The following is a 19,321-nucleotide window of genomic DNA, read 5'->3' on the forward strand; positions in this document are numbered from 1 at the left end:
GCTTACATAGTAATATAATAAGGTGGAAACACATTTAACAGAATGAAAGCTGGCTGGACAAATACCATCATTTCAGTGTTTTTTTTTTTGTTTTGTTTATTTGTTTTTTTTGTTTTGTTTTGTTTTTAAATAAGCAGATCAGCATTTTTCCCTAAAGTTATCAAAGTTATAATGTCTGTGTAGTCAGAACTGTTTTCAACAAAATTCTGTAGGGCGTATGCAGCATCACAAGTTACGTAATAAGCTGAATCTGCAACTAATCGGCATTCTGTATTGGTCAGCCTTATACGATTTAACATGGAAAATCCCATTGTGATGCATCAAATCTCATCAGATCGGGTTGTAATTTGCTGTGGTGAAGATAACGCGTATTGCATTTTGTTTGCCCGGATGCAGGAGAAATGATCCTCTGTGAATCGTGGCTGTTCACTCATTCATCTCACGGGTGGAAAAGGTTTTAAACCTTAACAGGTATCGGCATTCTCTGATCAGGATTGTGTTTATGATAACACTCAAATAACGATAGTGTAAGGGTAATGACTTAGAAGAAATAAGTTTTGGAACACATTCACCAGCACTTTCTTTCCCCAAGACTGTGTGTGTGTGTGTGTGTGTGTGGGGGGGGGTGTCTATGTGGGTGGGGGGAGTACATAGGATCGTGTGCTTCAGTCAATATTAGCTTGGATGCTGTAATACTTGCAGCAATCAGGATTGTGTTTATGATAACACTCAAATAACGATAGTGTAAGGGTAATGACTTAGAAGAAATAAGTTTTGGAACACATTCACCAGCACTTTCTTTCCCCAAGACGGTGTGTGTGTGTGTGTGTGTGGGGGGGGGGGTCTCCAATGAGGAGGATGTCGGTGAGGCTCTCTTTTTGATATGTTTTTGTTTTCTCTCCCCTCCCGGTGTGGCGCAGTGGGTTCGGAGCAACAGAAGGTAAAATAAATACAGAACAGATTTCCCCCGGAACACATGGCAATCCCCGGAGGAATCCCGGGAATGTGGCAGCCCTAGCACTCTTACCACATCCTGAAAACAATCTCCCAAGCCCCCCGGCCCCCCCTCAAAAAAAAAAATGAAAAAGTGTTTGGGGCGGGTCCAGAATAAGAAGACGACCTCTTGTGTCCAACTAAGCAAAAGTAACCGAGCCACTTGGAAACGTTTGGTCCTTACCTGGTATTCGAATTTTGAACTTCCCGCTCTGTCCAAACCCGCCCTCAATGACGCCGGTTTCACCCGTTGACAGCGTGACCTTCAGGCCCACAAAGATCTGCAAATTGGTTTCCTTCTTGAACAGGTTGCGGCCAATCACAGTGTAATCGTCCGTCACCTGCAAAGGACACAAAGAGGAAGAACGTGAACAGCCGACCCAACGCGGGAGGACGGTGATTCGGAGTGCTTGTTTGATGCACAAACTAATCTGAATACAGCGGTGAAAATGTCAGCCATGATCGCTGGGGCTGAGCGAGGACAGCCCACCCCTGTGTCATGTGCCCTCATCAAGCCCACCGCTGGCGCATTCTTCTCGTCTCGCCGCCTGACTGTCGCCTGTTGGTCGTTACTACACATTTTATGCCATTTGTTTGTATTCCTTGCTTATCATCCATCACTAATCTGATAACAGGAGGGCACCGCTCTGTCTCCGAGCCTCCTCCAGCACCACGACTAGCTCATCCTCTCTTCTTCCTTGCCCTCATTCACTCTTGAACATTTGACCCTTGAGCGTGACTGATGTGCTGATAAAAAGAAGCATAGTGGGCTATAGACGTCCGACAGACCGTACGAGGAGTCATAGCTCAACAATGACAGCAATGTGTCCGGCAAACGCCACGTGACGAGCAGTCTGACCTCCCGCACGCATCGTTTCACTCGAGAGTCGAGGAGTGAGGCAGTCAACACCTTGAGGTGCAAACACAAAGAAACTCCTGCGCGCACTTGACCCTTCGCCGACCTGAATTTCACCTCGACACGAGGGGCAACACGCAAATGAAAGTTCACGACATGTGTGGCTCTTCTCTAACGTTGCATGAAGACGGCGGTCACACCGCGTACAAAATACTGCCTGTTTAAGTTGCAAGTATTTTGATCATCGCATCAAAGTGAGAAGAAGGAAAAAGAAAAGCACTTACACTAAATACAAGGACTGAACATTTTTGAAAGCGTATCTAATTGCGATTTTTTTCCCCCTCAATATTGTGACTGTGATTTAATCTGCATTTTTTTTCAAGGCCATCTTCACACGTTTTTTTTTTAAACAAACACAAGCAATAAATTAATCTGTATTTAGAACTTGATTCATTTGCTCAGCTCTATTAAATACAAAATACTTGACTATAATCCACCATCTCGACAGTCAACTTCAACTCCAGCTTCCTCCAGCATTCCTTAACCGTACGTCTTCGGTTCAGTGAATGTGTAAGCGTGAACGGTTGTTTGTCTATTATGTGTCCTGTGATTGGCAAGCAGGCCAGGGTGTGGCTCGCCTCGGCTGGGATTGGCTCCGGCTCGTCCGCTCGCCCGAGGACAAGCGCGATTAAAAAAAAATACATAAATAAAAAATGGGTGGGTGAAATGTGATAAATCACCCAAATGATTAAATGTGACCGTTTGTCCTTTAATGCTGATTCTTTTTGCGTTCAGGAATGCAAGTACTATAAACTACTAGAGTCTGATAACATCAAGAAATAATAATGTGCACATGCTCATTATTTTTTTTTAAATAAATCTGTACATTTAAAAATTAATAATAATACATAAATTATACATGTATATTTAACATTAAAACTAAATTTATGGTTAAAAATCTTACATGTCGCTGGTGGATCAACTGTTACAGAAACAAAAAATAGCTAATATATTAATTTAGATCAGCTGTGGCAATTAATGAATGATAAATCTGTTTCGCATTATGTTGGTATACAAGTACGGACCTGTTAACCAAAGTGAAAATGAAATTGTCAAAAGTCCTATTTGTGCTTGTTTGCGCATCCGTTTTATTAGTCAGGAGGCTACCGTACATCCCGGAGGTGGTGTCATAATGATGGTGATTCACAGTGACTTGCCTCCAACTGTGAAAATAAATTCCTTGCCCATGAGCCACCTCTTCAACACAGTTTGATTTTTGTATCTTCTTCCAATAACGGTTGTCCAAATGATACTGTGTTAAGACATTAAAATGAACTACTTGGGGTCGTGACGTACGATGAAAGCGAGAGACCGTAGGATAAGAGTCACATGAACAGCAGGCGGTGCGCGTATTCCTGTGCCACTCAGGTGTGTCCAAACAGCGCCAGTCTCTGACAGCTAGACGGAATGAGTGGCGTCAGTGGGCCACCCGTATGCAACTCTGTGTCGCAGGCATGCGCACCCACACGTCTCCAACGGCGCTTGGTGAGACTGCCGATGCACAATTGTTTGTGTGTACGTGTCTGTTTGTGAACACGCAATACGGGCGTTGTCTGCGGAGCCATGCTCCAGCGCCACCAGCAATGAGAAGCATTCAAAGCACCGGGAGCAGTAGGAGGACTGCAGGGTCAGTAAGAGGGCATGAAGGCAAAGTACAGTAATTCACCTGCATATTTGCAGTTCAACCGATCCTCATCTATTCAGGAAAAAAAAAATCCATTTGCAGTTTTTGTGCTCTTTCTAAAACAACTACTGTACATTTAGCCTGGGTTGGAGGAGGAAATTAAAGAGAGTCTTCAACGCAATTGCCCATTTTTTGTAAACCAGCCATTAGTAATGCATGTATTGTAAAAGCTCGTTTTATTTTGTTTGGACCAGTAATCTGCTGCATGTTGCTCTTTTGTGTTCAAATACATTTCCGATGTGTTGAAGGTGGGTTTTGTTGAGTTCGAATGGGTTTAAAGTGCAAAGGAGGGGAAGGACATACCTTCTGCAATAAATGTGTGTTCACTGACCAAGCAACTGTCAACAATTTGGGGGTTTAACTCGAAATAACTTTTTTTTCATCACTTTTCGCAATGCATGGCAGGGCTGCAACTCTAAATAACTTATTTTTTTCATCACTTTTCGCAATGCATGGCAGGGCTCGGGTGCTATCACCTACAATTTAGAAATCAGTATTTAGAATAACCACTCACCCTCTCCACTTGCCCTTCCTTGTGTTTGGTCTTGTAGATGAGCAGGCGAGGGAGGCCCGTCTCGGCATAGCCTTTATCTTCAAACCCGTGCAGCAGGCGGCCCTGGAAGGCCAAGCGGCACGCATTAGCGTGGATGTCCGTATCCAGTTTGGAGCCAATCGCCAGGCAGTGTAAGGGGCATGTGACGGGCCGCTCAAATTCCAACAAGGCCCACTGCTCCGGCTCGGGTCCTGCACTGGACTCTCCTTGGCCTGTGACGTAGTCTTCCTGGAACAGGTACGCTCTGTCGAAGGCAAAGGCCATTTCTAAGGAGCCGGGCTGCGGATGTGGCGTGCCCGGCGGCAATCCAAAGAAGGTCACCCTCGCCATGACCGTCTCATGTCCCACCGTGATGTGGAACTTGGCCCGGGTGCTGAGAGAGCCTTTGAAGTAGCCGATCTTCTTGGCGGAGATGACAGCGGCGAAGACGGTGCGCAGGGAGCCCGGGGTGCACACCAGCCCCCGCTCCAACAACTTTGGGTCAAACTGTGTCACGCACACACCCACGCGGTCCCCTTGCATGGCCCCCGACACTGGCTTCCGAAACATCTGTATCGACTTTACCTTCTTAGTCACCTGATGGGAGACATGTGACAGAATAACACATCTTAAGTCTAAACACAGTTCAGTGCAAACTAAACAAAACAACTCTCACAAGTTTGTTGGATTCAACTCAACTTTTTGGATTAAAAAAAGCTATAATTGTTTTAACAAAGTGCCGTGCATACAAAATTAAACATAAGACAAAAAAACATGAAGTAGTAATGTTAATAACAACAAGAAATAACAACTGATAAAAAAATAGATGGATAAATAAAGGAAATATTTTACAAATATAACTCTTTCTCTTTTAACTCTTTATAGTCGGCAGATTCTAGAATAGCATCATCATTTAAATCAGCAGAGGGTAAAGTATGGCCCGTTCCATTTTTTAAAACCAGCCACTAAATTATCAATTGTCCTGTAATATTTGTTGCTTGAATTCAGACATTTTTTTCTAAAATTGATGGATTAAAATGTTTTCTCAATTTAGCTTGTATAAATTTTCACATTAGATAATTATTGATCAAAATAATGAAATCACATATTTAAGATTTGTGTTTCTTTTATTAAATACATTTGGATTATTTACAAGTAAATCAATTAAAAATAACAGGAAACAATGAGAATTACAGTCACGTTTTATGGTTAAAATTAACAATTTTACATGCACATATTAATTGTATTTATTTTTGTTTTCTTTTCATCTACGATTGACCTGGTTCTTTTCTCTGTTTTAGAAATCAAACATGGCCCTTGAGCAGAAAAATATTGCCCACCCTTGATTTAAATTACAGTTTATTCGGCGAACCGGGCAAATTATTTCAGAATGAGAAAAAAATAATCGTAAAAATATACAGTAACATCTGACGTAGAAAATTCACTATATTGCATCCGGTCAACTTTTTATTTCATTATAAACTTTCTAGATGCTGTATTATTGTTGTTTACATATTGATTCCATTTAATGTATAAGTCAAATAGCTTCACGTTGAACAAACCCTACAATGGATTTATTTTCGGTGAAACTATCACGTACACATTGCAGTTCCCATTTTATCTGACTAACTAGCATTTAATTTATCAGTCATTACAAGACACTGCACCAGTTTGGCGACCTTGATCACAGCGTGCAGCAACAGGAGAAAGCAGGACAGAATAGACTGTACTTTGCCTCCAAGTAACTTTTATTTCAAAACATTTGTCGCCACTCTGAGGTAAAAATGAGAACTGCAGCCAAGACTACATTGTTCGCCTTTGAGGTTGTGCTTCCTATAATTGGACTTCTTTGGTTTATGATGCTCCAATGGCCGCGATGAATTTACAAGTCAGTCAGAAAGTGCAATTTACTTCCGCTAACACAGCAATACTTTCATCATTAAAGTAAATATTTGAATGGAAAACACTTTGAGGCCATTAACTGCAATACAACAAAATCGAATGGATACACAAAGTAGGGGGATAATTTAGCATGCCTTTGTGCGCCACATGAAGACATGTTCTTATTCGCTGCCAACGAGTTTGTTGCGTACCATTTAAAACCTAAGTTGATATCGTTGTAAGTGTAAGTGATAACCCGCAGTCGTCACCTCATCCTTCCCAGACATTTGAAGTGACCCTCTCCACCTGATCCTCCCTCTGCTTGCCCATACCAAGGAAACTTCTGAACAGCTATTTCACAACATGCAGCGTACCTTTAGTGCTGGGATTTCCACAGTGTCGTTGATAGCCAGCGACCCCTGCAGGATGGTTCCAGTCATGACTGTTCCTTGGCCCCGGATGGAAAAGCAGTGGTCCACAGCCATTAGCAGGTCGCCTTCTGGGTCTCTCCGTGGGATATAGGTTTGTTTTTTTAATAGCTGAAACGGAAGAGTTGATAAACATAAATACATTCACATCACATGATTATCCCCATCCATCCCGCCGTTTTTTTTTCATACCGCTTATCCTCATTGGAGTCACAAGCGAGCTAAATCGGATAAATATTTCAAGAAAAAAAATAATAAAAAATAATTTTAAAAAATGTTATTGACCAATTTTAGAAAAAATAGCTACATCAATGCAGAAAATATTAGAGTACTCTTGATTGCATAATTGGTCAATGGGACTGAATAAAGAAGCACAATCTGATCAATTGCAACACCAATGCTGAAATAGGAAAAACATTAAGATAGTCAGAAAGATGTTTTTCACAATCTATTCATTTTGTGGTTGTACACACCAGAGCAAATTACAACCGGAGTAATAAAGATAGTTTCTTTTCATCAATAATGCTTTAAAACATAAATCAAAACTGAGCCTCGTTGGTAGGGTGTACGTTTTCTGGCATTTTTGTGTTAAAAAAAAAAAAAAAAGGAGAGTCAAAGATGAGTCAAAGCTATCAGTGTGGCCGTTTCACCTCGATTAACTCAGACACCCCTTGTGGTTCCTGTGCGTCGGCAGCCTCAGGGCCCCCGGGCTTGGCGGCCACCGCAATCACTGGACAGTCTTTAAAACTAGATGAAAATAAGATAAATCAACATTGTTTTATTGCTTGATAACAGTTCATCAGTCAGGAAATGTACCATGCCGTCCGTATTTGTCATTGAATTCCTGCTACATGTGCTCTGACGCAGACCTGGTGTTCTCCAGCGTTTTGTGAAGTCTCTTGGTCATTTTCTCAATGGCGCTTTGCCTCTTGTTGGCCGGCAGAAGGTCCGTCTTGTTGAGCACAACCACCATGCGAGGGCAGGTCATCTCTCCGATGAGCAGACACTCAGCTGTTTGAGTCTGCACTCCTTTCACCACGTCCACCACCAGCATCATCAGGTCGATGATTTGCGCCCCTACGAGACACGCAAACATACAAAAGCTTTGTTATGTTTATCTGAAAGTTGCTGGAAACACAAGATAGGCTTTTGTCTATTTGTTTTTTGCGGGGTTTTTTGTATAAATGGGTGACGGTGACTGGTAAAGTTGACGACAGCAAAACAAACAGGAAAAGAAGAGGAGACAAACATCAAATGGGAGGGGTGAACAAGAGTAAAGGGCTCGAGGGCTGAAACTCGAGCTGCTGCACGCTTGCTTGTCTTTCCTGACTTTGCTTTCCTGCGCTCAACTCTATTCGCTGCTTCTACTTGGCTCTGTCTATTTCCTGTGATTTCCCCACTTGGGACATGGGCGGGGTGGCGCTTAATATAGATACCCCAATTAATTCTTTCTCCTTCCAGCCCTAATCTCTGACTGGATGAAACCAACACAAGAACAGGGAAAGCATGCTAACTCCATACAGGATGGACGATATTCAAACCCAGCACCTCTCGACTGTGAGGCAGATGTGCGAACCACTTTTTACAGTGCTGCCTGTGCCTATTCCATACATGTTGGTGGTTCCTTCAGACTTCTCCATAACCATAATTTGTATAATACACATTTTTTATGGACTGGTTGTGTCGGTACAACTACCGTATTTTATCGTTCTTGAATGTTTGATTTTTTTTCGCCCCTTAATGTATAATACGTTTGCTTAATCTACAGGGAGTCCATAAAGACTGGGTACATGGTATAAAAAACACATACTTCTTTTTAAAAAAAAAAAACAATTGCATTCAATTCTAATGTTAATAAATAAAAATTTCAACATGATTCCCATCATCTTCAATGCATAATTTGATGCGCTTTGAAAAATTCAGGTGAACTCAATGAAATAGGTCTGCACATTGACTGGTAATGCGTTCTCCCTTGTGGCTCAAATCTGTAATTTTCATCAAGTACACTCTGTCTTTTAGACAGAAAAAGAAGTCAAGGGGAGAAAGGTCTGGTGAACGTGAACTCTCCGATGTACCCAACCTTTTTGAATATCGCGAATAACTGTACTGCTCAAAACTATGCTGGCCCCCCAAATGTCATAAATCTGATTTTGCGTAATTGGCGCCTCCTGCTGGAATTATGAAATTTGAATAGGACAATGTGATTAAGGCATTTTTCCATTTTCTGTGGAAAGAGAATATTGGATGTTTGTCTGTGTTTTATTCCTTTATTTATTTACGTACTTACTTACTTGCTTATTTGTTTATTGGGGGAGTTTTTCAAAGGGCCAGTGAGTGTGGTCGCACATCCCTAGTTTAAATTATATTGTCCAGCACCAACTCTGAACGTCGTGGGCGAATTAGATTTACATGGCAACACATGAAGCTGAAATCTAATTGGACAAAAACTTTTTCTATCTAACATGTACTGGTCGGAGGGCAGCCAAGAGAAACGCTATGGAATTAAAAGGATAGAATCATTCCATTGAATTGATATTAGAATATAAGTGGTAAATGTAGGTCTCTACAGGTGTAGGTGGCGTCTCACCTCCAATGATGGTCCGAATGAGAGAGGCATGTCCCGGACAGTCCACCAGGGTGAATTGCAGGTTTTCATACGGTCGCTGGTGGTCTCCGCTCTCCCGCAGCGGCTCGGGAAAGTCCACGGTGAAGGAAGAGAAGCCGAGGTCCAGGGTGATGCCTCTCTCGCGGGACTGAGGGTTCTTGTCGAAGGCAGCCGTGGATGCGGTGCTGCTCAAAGCCCGAGCCAGCGACGTTTTGCCGCTGTCCACATGCCCGAGCACCCCGATGTTGAAATTCAAAGTTGAGCTCCAATTGTCTGCCATGTTGAAGTGCTGTCACGTGAAATGCTCTGTTGGGATCAATTCGGACCATGGACTCAAGCGCCACTGCGGGAGGCGACTTGTAGTTGCCCAGGATTAAAATTAAAACCGAAATTCTCCAGCACGCTATTACATGACAGACAATGAAATTAATCTCTCAAAACTACTTTGACGTGTGGGAAAGTTGTTGCTTGTGTTTAGCTGGAGCCCATAGAAGTGTTTGCAGTAGCTAGCGAAGTAACTGCAATGGCTTCGTAGTTAAAAATGAGCGCGCATATATTCGCATGACGATTAAATCTATCCTTATGATATTTGCCTCACACTTATTTGACAATTGTTTAACTCACGGGTATATTTCTGCTCGTTTCCACTTTGACAACTTCGACTACAACAGGAAATGACAAAGGGGTTGGAGTTCCTGTGATAATAATGACTGACAACAGTCTCGGCCAATTATAGTTTTACTTGTACTGTTTCTATCCAATGACCTTGCGTAAAATACAAAAAAAGGGCAGGGCTTTGAGGTAATACTTCCGCCAATTTTCCATAGTAACCCCACATGGAAACCATTCTTCCTGTGTTTTGAGTTTCGGCGGCGGCGCGCAAAGAAGCTAACAGAAGCAAAAGTGACTATTTTGTCGCTTTTAAATCGCATTACTGTTCCGCGGCATAGCTACTTAAGCCACCATGAAGATCGAGGAGGTGAAGAGCACCACAAAAACCCAACGGATCGCCTCGCACAGTCACGTTAAAGGATTGGGCTTGGACGAGGCGGGTAACGCTAAACAGACAGCGTGCGGCTTGGTCGGCCAAGAAGCCGCCAGAGAGGTAATGTTGATCGTATGAAATTATTTGGACGATTCACTCGGATGACTTAACATTCATGAAAGGACGAAGTTGTGTGTTTGAATCTCCATTGTGCACTTTTAAGATAAAAGCCAGTGAAGTCACTGCTTCACACCACTGCACAAACCACGTTATATTTAGAACATCTGATGATAAGTTCCAACCTTTATTGAGCCAATTTTACATTAGAAACGCCTCATAGCACACCACCAAACAAGGAAGGTGTACATACACTGAAATGTCTCAATTTTCTCATAAATTTACTTTGTGAAAGCTGAGCCTTTTAAGTTGAACTAAAAGCTGTTCTGTGAATGGCATTGAGTAGATACACAGGTTTTAATTGTACCACATGCCATCTTTTAAGTTTTTCTGCCTGTCTGCTTTTACATTGCTGGTATGTCCAGATGAGCGAAAATAAGTTATTTATGCATTCCAAATAATGTGTCAGGAGCCATCACAATCAGACTGTTCCAAAATGTTTACGTTCCAGGCATGTGGCATCATTGTGGAGCTTATCCGCTCCAAGAAGATGGCAGGAAGGGCAGTTTTACTGGCCGGGCCTCCCGGGACTGGAAAGGTAATGTCCATATTTTCTTAAGTAGCAGTATCAGCCTTTTAAATTCACACTTGTTGATGTTTCTCCTCGCAGACGGCTCTCGCCTTAGCCATAGCACAGGAGCTGGGCAACAAGGTGCCTTTCTGCCCCATGGTGGGCAGTGAGGTCTACTCGTCAGAGATTAAAAAGACAGAAGTACTGATGGAGAACTTCAGGAGGGCCATCGGTGAGATTAGCGCTTCTGTTTTTGTTTTTCTTTCTCCATCACTACACCAACTACAATACACAGCAGGAATAAGCAAGCCATGCCACTGGTGTGGAGATAGTACCAGAACATAACTGAAAAGCCTTGTGTTATGGGCCACATTTCAGTGAATCTGTGGCAAGACTGTTCGAAAAACATGCAGTTGGTTGGCTGTTAAATTGTAAGTACTCTATTGACAAAAGTTGTCACTCTGAAAGTGTTATTTTGGAGAGAAACATACCACATTCATGAAAAGTTTGGTTTTGAACAATATTTGTTTGAACTAAAATATTTTAATCCCAATTTGCCATAATTAATGCCATAACCACAAATCTGTAAATTACGAAATTACACACACACACACACACACACACACACACACACACACAAGTAATTTGAAAGTATATGGTATGTTGCTGATGACTTGCATGAAAATAAACCTAAGAAGCTTGCTGAAGCTAGGCTAATTTTCCTTAAATTAGTTTTCTATAGATTTTGTTTTTTTTTTTTTTTTTAAAGAAAGATGTGGCAGTAACCCAGCATCACAGAACAGATGATCTGTTTTAGGACATTCCACTGTTTCTGATTTAAGTTAACAGTTTGGCTTGTTAGATAGTTGTGATGTAGTAAGTGGTAAAATAACACGGACCGCAGAGTTATGCGCGTTACTCTTGGTCTCCTGTTGACCCGTGAGAGTCATTTTGAGAAGGGGAAATGGGCTGGAAAGTTTCCGCTGCTGATGTTACCTGTCATAGGGAAGGAAATAGACCTTTTTGTAGATGGAGAGCACGGCTGGTCCTCCCATAGAACCCGATCTCCTGTCAGTGGTGGAGATTCCTACAAGCTTGTCACCACCGTGCCAATTACTGCCCTCGCGTTCTCTGATCTGAACGACGGAGCGTCGGCCACCTGTGAGCCCCTCCTCGTGGTGCAATCATGCCAAACGGGGGATCACTCAGGAATGATGGCCAGGAATGTTCACGGGCACGTGCACAAGCAATATCTTGAGGGGATGCCGCAGCGTCCTCTGCATGAGAAAACAAAGACCCGAGTCATTCCGTTGCGATCAACGCGTGCGATTGTCCGATCGACTCGCCTTTCAGGGCTGCGCATCAAAGAGACGAAGGAGGTGTACGAGGGCGAGGTGACGGAGCTGACCCCCTGTGAGACGGAGAACCCGATGGGGGGATATGGAAAGACCATAAGCCACGTCATCATTGGTCTGAGGACGGGGAAAGGCACCAAGCAGCTCAAGGTCTGACTAAAGAGATTTTTTTTTTTTTTTTATGCCTACCACTGCTCAGTTTTACTGACATCTGATCTATTTCCTGGAGCGTAGCTCCATCTAGTGGATGCACTGTAGATTGTGTCTCATAATGCGGTGCGTCCAATATATAAAAAAATTGCAAAATAGGCCATTAATTGAAGGTGCGCCTCATAATCCAGTGTGCCTTTTAGTGCGGAAAATACGGTATGTTTGAATTAAGTATGTACATTCGAAGGATTTTTTTTTTTCCGAGCTGTCTATTAAAAAACAAATGTAAGTGAAAGTTTACCCATCCTTGTCGTAGCTCAAGTAGTCAAACTATTCTTGATGTTCCCTAGTTGGATCCCAGCATTTATGAGAGTCTTCAGAAGGAACGTGTGGAGGTGGGAGACGTCATCTACATTGAAGCCAACAGTGGAGCTGTCAAGGTATCACCACACCCGCTCACTTGTTCTTTGCTAGGGTCAAAGAATATAATACAAGTCATTCATTCATTTGATTGAAGAGGTTTTTTTTTTTTTTTTTGGTCTGGCCTTTCATCTCTCACCTCTCGGCATGACAATCCGTGCTTCCTTTCCGAGTGTTCAGGAAAGCTGCTTTTTCTTCCCGCTATCTCTCCATCTCCCAAAATGCCTCCTCTCCTGCAGTGAGGCTTGCGCCTTCTGTTGACAGGTCACAAAGACGCTTTCTTTAATCGGTGCAGGTGGCCTCGTGACCAAGGGCGCGGGGCGCCACACATGTCTCTCGTTGACAGGCCTCTCTCAGAGCACGTCATCCATCTGCCAATCATCCGGCCCACCTGCTCTGCCATGGAAATACAGGAATCCTTACATTTCATGTTTTTGCAGAGACAAGGTCGCTGTGACACCTTCGCCACAGAGTTTGACCTTGAGGCTGAGGAATACGTGCCTCTGCCAAAGGGTGACGTGCACAAAAAGAAGGAGATCGTCCAAGATGTCACACTGCACGACCTCGACGTGGCGAATGCCAAACCGCAGGTTACCAAAAAAAAAAAAAAACGTTTTCAACGTCACAAATTTGTCTTGTGCAGTCCTCAAAGTGTTCTTTGTTTTTGTCACAGGGAGGCCAGGACATTCTCTCCATGATGGGACAGCTGATGAAGCCCAAAAAGACGGAAATCACAGGTTGGCAATGTTGCCGTCAAGTCCCCATCTGCTTCCACACTTGCGCTTATGTTGCTAAGCCGTCCTCTCATGTTTGTTTTTTGCAGACAAGCTCCGAGCGGAGATCAACAAGGTGGTGAACCGCTACATCGACCAGGGTGTCGCCGAGCTGGTGCCCGGTGTGCTTTTTGTGGACGAGGTCCACATGCTGGACATCGAGTGCTTCACGTATCTCCATCGCGCGCTGGAGAGCACCATCGCCCCCATCGTTGTGTTCGCCTCCAACAGGGGAAACTGCCTCATCAGGTGGACTATTACGACATAAAATCATACTTGGCTTGTTTGGTGGTGAGGGGTTTTCAATAGCAAAAAAAAAAAAAAAACATACACACGCCATGAGGACTCACTGTAATTTCTGCTTAAAGTTGCAACATGAGATTTTTGGTTAGTATGGTCGTTTCAAACTGAGTGCAACATACCAAGAATTTGAAAAATTGATGGGTTTCGAAGGATTTTTTATTTATTTTTTTTAATCCTCAATACAAATACAAAATACAAAACATTGTATTTTGTCTCCTGCTTGCAGAGCCACTTCTCCAATTGGCCGGCAAGTTTGCATTTAAAAATTTCCACAAATAAGCTCGTATGGGCTGAATTTCCACGGGGTTCTCAAGTCAACACATCAGGGTTTACTTCACGTTTCAAATTTTTTTTTTTTTTTTAATCCTCTATTGAAAATCTGGTCAAAACATTGTATTTTGTCTCCTACTTGCAGAGCCACTTCTCCAATTGGCCGGCAAGTTTGCGTTTAAAAATTTCCACAAATAAGCTCGTATGGGCTGAATTTCCACGGGGTTCTCAAGTCAACACATCAGGGTTTACTTCACGTTTCAAATGTTGTACTTTCGCCATCACTTTTCCCCCCACTTAAAACGTATATTTAATGTTCACAGAGAACGGATGTATGTAAGATACTATCATTATGCAGAGGTTGTAAATTGACAGTGCTAAAATAAAAAAGGAAAAAACATTATAATGTATTCTACAAAAGTTGAATAAAATTTGATCTAATTAAACATGAAAACATTTCTAAATGATTAAATACAAATGTATTGTACTTGAAAAGATAAGGTTTACTGTACTGGTTTTATGAAAGTGGAAGCCACGGTAGGATTCTTTCGAGTACCACTAGAGGGAGCTCAACTACCTACACTCGTGGGACTGATACCACAGTTTCAGAAATGTATTCTACAAAAGTTGGATAAAATTTGATCTAAATAAACATGAAAACATCTCTAAATGATGAAATACAAATGCACTTTAAAAGATAAGGTTTACTGTACTGGTTTTATGAAAGTGGAAGCCACTGTAGGATTCTTTCACTCACCACCAGAGGGAGCTCAAGTACCTACACTCGTGGGACTGATACCACAGTTTCAGACAATTCCACCAAGATGGTAGCCACTTGTCACACTGCTACTATAAACCAAGATTAACTCAAGATTCCCCCAGACATACAAAATCTTGGTCCTTCAGTCTAGAGGTATTACTTTAATGTACTTCCCTGACACGATTTGCTTTTTTCCTACGAACCAAGACTTTGGTGCTGTTTTGTGGCATCTTGAGGTGTTACAAAAACATTGTAAGAGAAGTTTTCTTCCAACCTTGTCTCACGTTTGCACTTAAGGGGGACCGAGGACATCAGCTCACCCCACGGGATTCCGCTGGACCTGCTGGACAGAGTGATGATCATCCGCACCATGCTGTACACGCCGCAGGAGATGAAGCAGGTCAGGGGAAGAACAGGAATCCTGAGCACATGCATCTGATATATATATATATATATATATTTTTTTTTTTACACTAATAACGGCTCTTCCCCCCTCAAGATCATTAAGATCCGCGCTCAGACTGAGGGGCTCAGTATCAGCGAGGAAGCACTCGCGCATCTTGCGGATATCGGCGCCAAGACCACTCTCAGGTACGCAAAAAGGCTTTACTGACAGAAGTATTATGTCGGTTTCACACCAACTTTAACCATGCGGTGTTGAGTAACTCGAGCAAAATAGCTTATGTTGTGCAATTTTTTTCCCCCCGTGAAAGATAGTGATTTTGGAGATAAGAGAATTCTGCCAAATGACGACCATATGGAATTGTGTATTCTACTATTAGTTTTTTTGCCATTCTAAGAATACATTAATAATGAGAAATAAATAGATGCAATCTATTTTGATCCAGGAATGTTGAACTTAAGTGTTGAAGAACAAGAAAAATGACCATTGGCCTGTTTGTTGGCAGGTACGCCGTTCAGCTCCTGACGCCGGCCAGCCTGCTTGGTCGCGTTCAAGGCAAAGAGACGGTCGAGCGGGAGCAGGTGGAGGAGATCAACGAGCTTTTTTACGACGCAAAGTCCTCGGCCAAAATTCTACAGGATCAGCATCACAAATTTATGAAATGAAGCGTCACAGCTGGCAGGCGGTCCTTGACCATACTGCGTTGTGTTTTTGTTTTATCTCATCATGACTCGTTTTCTCTGTTGTTGGCGTATTTCAATGTGCTTTTACTGATTGTTTGACTTTGAACTTTTGAATTAAAAAAAAAAAAAAGACCTGTTATTTCCCAGTAATTTGCCTTTTTTTCACACATTTTTACATTGTCATTTACAGTGACATGAATTGAGCATACACAAGAAACGAAAATATCCAAATATCTGAACATTATCTTTAATACAGCTCTTTTTAACTCTGATTAGATGGTGCAAATGTATCTTATGATGATCTCACAGTCAATGTATGAAGTGTGTTTTTAAACAAAAAAAAAAAAAAAACTTGCCAAACAATGAGCCACAAATGTAAAGGTGGTGATTGTTTACTTCCCGGCGGGTCGAGCTGAGCGCGTGTTCAAAGCCGTCTCTCCTCCTGACCTCACGCCACTGAACACGGATGGGGCGGTTTTACCCATTCTCTCTGTGGACAATTGAACACACAACAAGACAACAATCAAGATATTCTAATCGGACCCGTGGTAAGGTCTGTAGAACTTTAGGAGAAAAGAATCACTTTGGGAATGTTTCAAGTGGAAATGGAATCGTGATTTAATACAAATAAGAATCATCTTGGGTGGTTTGATGGAAAACAAAATCCAAGCATTTTAATGCTTTCCCCGAAATAAAAGGATAACTAAACATACACACTTTATTCCACTGGGAAAACAGTCTGTTTCCCATCTTGGCAGCCTTCACAACTCCCTACATGGAGTGGAAAATGTCTTCATCCTAAACTTACTGCAAATGTCAATTGCAACCCGTTATGTTCCACTGCTTCATTTTAGCCAACAACACATCGTCTATACTGCACGTGTGTATGCATGTGTGCACTCACCACACTCTTCCATGACTTCAAATGTTTTGCTCTTTGCTGGTCCACCCTCACCGAGTCTATTCTTTGTCTCAGCCAGCTCCTCCCGGCTGACCGCAGGACGCTGCACTTCTTCTTGCGGCTGCAAAGAAGAACAACAACAACAATGACCTCCGTTCAAGATTTTGCACAGCAGACATTCTAGAGACATTGCTCTTACTTGAGACATGGTGGTGATGTCAGCTGTTTTCTCCTTCGTGTAGCTAAGTTGTATATAGTCTGACAGGCTTGCAGGGGGAATACAGTAAATCTGTTTCTCAACATTAACAAATGATGTCATGAGTGTAAAAGCTCCTCCCACAGTTTATGTGTGTGCAAATTAATCCCAGTTTCAAACGTTGCCTCTTTTATCATCTGCTGGATGTCTCCGGCCTTCAACACTGACATCAACCCGGAGAGGAACAAAGAAAAACTTTTCAGGAGACGGCTGTTCCTCGAGGACGCTCATCATGCCGGAGGTGCTTCGAAAAAGGTCAGCGAAGCCTGCAGATGAGATGCCGACTGCAGAGCAAGAAGCAGAGGAGGCCGCAGGTACCTGTAACCGCAAAAGGAAGCAGTGTGGACTCTGCACAGAAAAAACTGATTGCTTCCAACATTTGTGAAAAGTGTGGTACACCGACTTGCCGCAAGCACATGAGGACAATTTGCAAAAACTGTTCCAAAAAAAAAAAGTTCTCACAAGTGTTCTTGTTGTTCGTTTGTTCTGAGAAGTGTTTGTTGTTCTAGTTTGTTTGTTGTTCTTGTTCAGTGTTTGATGGTTTGTTGGTTACATAAAAGTATACATATAAATTCTTCATAGTTGTTCTGACTTTTTGACCTTTTCAATGTTACAATTGCCTCGTATGTTTTTCACTTTCATATATGGCTATAACACATTACTGTACTATTTTTATTGTACACAAAGGGCAAAAGAAAAGAAAAAATATATATATATATATATATAGAGAGAGAGAGAGCGAGAGAGAGAGATACACACACACACATATATATATATATATATATATATATATATATACATATAATGTATATCAGGGTTGCCCAAACCTTTTGGACCGAAAATCGACTTTTCGTTCAACCAACTTCCCGGGATCCCCCCTTACCGCGCACGCGCACGCACACACACACACACACACACACACACACAGATACATACATACATACATACATACATACATACATACATACACACACACATGCGCACGCCACGATGAGAAGCCAAACACGGAACCAAGCGATGCACTTTTGCAGCCTGTTGACTATCGTAGCTCACACGTACCGTTTTAAAGTGCTTCCCTCAGCCCTCTCGATTCCGATTCTTTGCCCGTGCCCTCGGTGAATTGTACACGAAGCAAACTCTGAATGAGAATAATGACGATAAAAGATATGGCGCAACAGCTCTGATCACCAGCTGCAATTGAAGACTGCTGAGCGCTAACAATTTCCGCTGACGTAGATCACGCGCCACCGTCGTTAAAGATTTACCTGCTTTGTTTTAATTTATTTTTAAAATATTTTTGGGGGAAAATGAGACTGATAGGATGATTAGGGTGCAATGTACATTAACACAAAAAATATATTACTAACATGTCCAAAGACACACAAATGTTTTTTTTTTCTCCTCTCCACCTTTCGGATCTAATTGGGACGAGTCCTCGATCTACCGGTCGATCAGGATTGACGTAATGGGCACCCCTGCTGTATATTATATATACAGTATATGGATAGCTCTGAACATTTTGAGTGGTTGAAAGTTAAAAAATAAATAAAAAATCATAAATGCCTTAGTTATCAAAATATGTACTGTACGTTTCAGGGTATTTGCCCCAAAAACTGTGATTGTCAAAAAAATGGGAATGCAGAAAAAAATTATGTTATGACTTTTTGACTTATTAAAAAATAAAATCAAAATGTGGATGGATAACTCTGATGCCACTGAACATTTTGAGTGGTTGCAAGTAAAAAAATATTCATAAATGACTTAGTTATCGCACCTTTAAAACATCTACCATTTTGGTAAAATATGTACGTTACAGGTTAGTTTTCATATGCCTGTGTCTTATGTGTTGTGTTGTGTTATTTTGTTATTTTGACTTCAAGATGGCGCCGCTAGAGTGGCTGCCTTTCCTGCAGCTCCTACATTTTGTTCTTCTACTTCTTCCTTTCATAACTTTGCTGCTGTGAATTGAGAATTTCTCCATTGCGAGACTAATAAAGGATTTCTTATCTTATCTTATATGTTACCACAAATTCAACCGGAGCAAATTTAACCCAGGACTAAAGTGTAAGTGTTTCAGAGTCCTGGGTTTTTCCACTTCTGCTCCATTCCCCCTCCCTCTTCCAGAACTTGCAAATTCCACTCAAGGTACTCTTGTCTCCATTGAATTGCTAATTGTGCATGCTCAGCCCTGGGCGTGTTTGACTCTCAACAGCTCTCCACAATCATCCTGTAGATGCTTGTGGAGGCTCTCAGTTGTACAGGAAAGTTCATCGTAGAAAGGGTTCTGTCAGTCGTCATCTGTACCTGTGGGTAAAAAACAAAAAACAAAAAAGGA

General features: G+C 42.1%; 3 protein-coding genes across 6 annotated transcripts in view; 1 reads left to right on the forward strand and 2 right to left on the reverse strand.

The window, feature by feature from the left end:
• Nucleotides 1-9,779, reverse strand: part of eefsec (eukaryotic elongation factor, selenocysteine-tRNA-specific) — a 56,697-nt gene extending 46,918 nt beyond the window's left edge. The window contains exons 1-7 of one of the 3 annotated variants that reach the window (XM_019880492.1): nt 9,664-9,748; nt 9,022-9,328; nt 7,304-7,511; nt 7,085-7,181; nt 6,381-6,545; nt 4,108-4,722; nt 1,178-1,334 (exon numbers count right to left, since the gene is read on the reverse strand). In XM_019880492.1, the coding sequence (XP_019736051.1) occupies nt 1,178-1,334; nt 4,108-4,722; nt 6,381-6,545; nt 7,085-7,181; nt 7,304-7,511; nt 9,022-9,319 (1,540 nt within the window). In that variant the 5' untranslated portion in view covers nt 9,320-9,328; nt 9,664-9,748. Of the gene's footprint in view, nt 1-1,177; nt 1,335-4,107; nt 4,723-6,380; nt 6,546-7,084; nt 7,182-7,303; nt 7,512-9,021 lie in introns of all 3 variants that reach the window. The other 2 variants (XR_002169523.1, XM_019880493.1) reach the window with 2 other exon arrangements.
• Nucleotides 9,780-10,003: 224 nt separating this feature from the next.
• On the forward strand, nt 10,004-15,958 carry ruvbl1 (RuvB-like AAA ATPase 1). The gene is made up of 11 exons (XM_019880502.1): nt 10,004-10,144; nt 10,653-10,739; nt 10,812-10,944; nt 12,066-12,217; nt 12,568-12,657; nt 13,078-13,227; nt 13,311-13,374; nt 13,461-13,659; nt 15,041-15,143; nt 15,243-15,334; nt 15,652-15,958. The coding sequence occupies exons 1-11, from the start codon at nt 10,004-10,006 to the stop codon at nt 15,809-15,811; spliced, it is 1,371 nt and encodes a 456-aa protein (XP_019736061.1). The 3' UTR covers nt 15,812-15,958.
• A 102-nt stretch (nt 15,959-16,060) lies between these two features.
• mustn1a (musculoskeletal, embryonic nuclear protein 1a) lies at nt 16,061-17,118 on the reverse strand. 2 transcript variants are annotated; one of them, XM_019880458.1, is made up of 3 exons: nt 16,930-17,118; nt 16,734-16,851; nt 16,061-16,319 (listed from the first exon to the last, which is right to left on the reverse strand). In XM_019880458.1, exons 1-3 carry the CDS (start codon nt 17,047-17,049, stop codon nt 16,222-16,224), a joined length of 336 nt encoding a protein of 111 aa, XP_019736017.1. In that variant the 5' UTR covers nt 17,050-17,118; the 3' UTR covers nt 16,061-16,221. The 2 variants fall into 2 exon arrangements, with proteins under 2 accessions (XP_019736017.1, XP_019736016.1); XM_019880457.1 differs by having other exon boundaries at nt 16,734-16,854; nt 16,930-17,113.
• Nucleotides 17,119-19,321: the final 2,203 nt, after the last annotated feature.

This window comes from Hippocampus comes, unplaced genomic scaffold (assembly GCF_001891065.2).
Source record: "Hippocampus comes isolate QL1 unplaced genomic scaffold, H_comes_QL1_v1.1 scaffold68, whole genome shotgun sequence".
NCBI classification, from domain to species: Eukaryota; Metazoa; Chordata; class Actinopteri; order Syngnathiformes; family Syngnathidae; genus Hippocampus; species Hippocampus comes.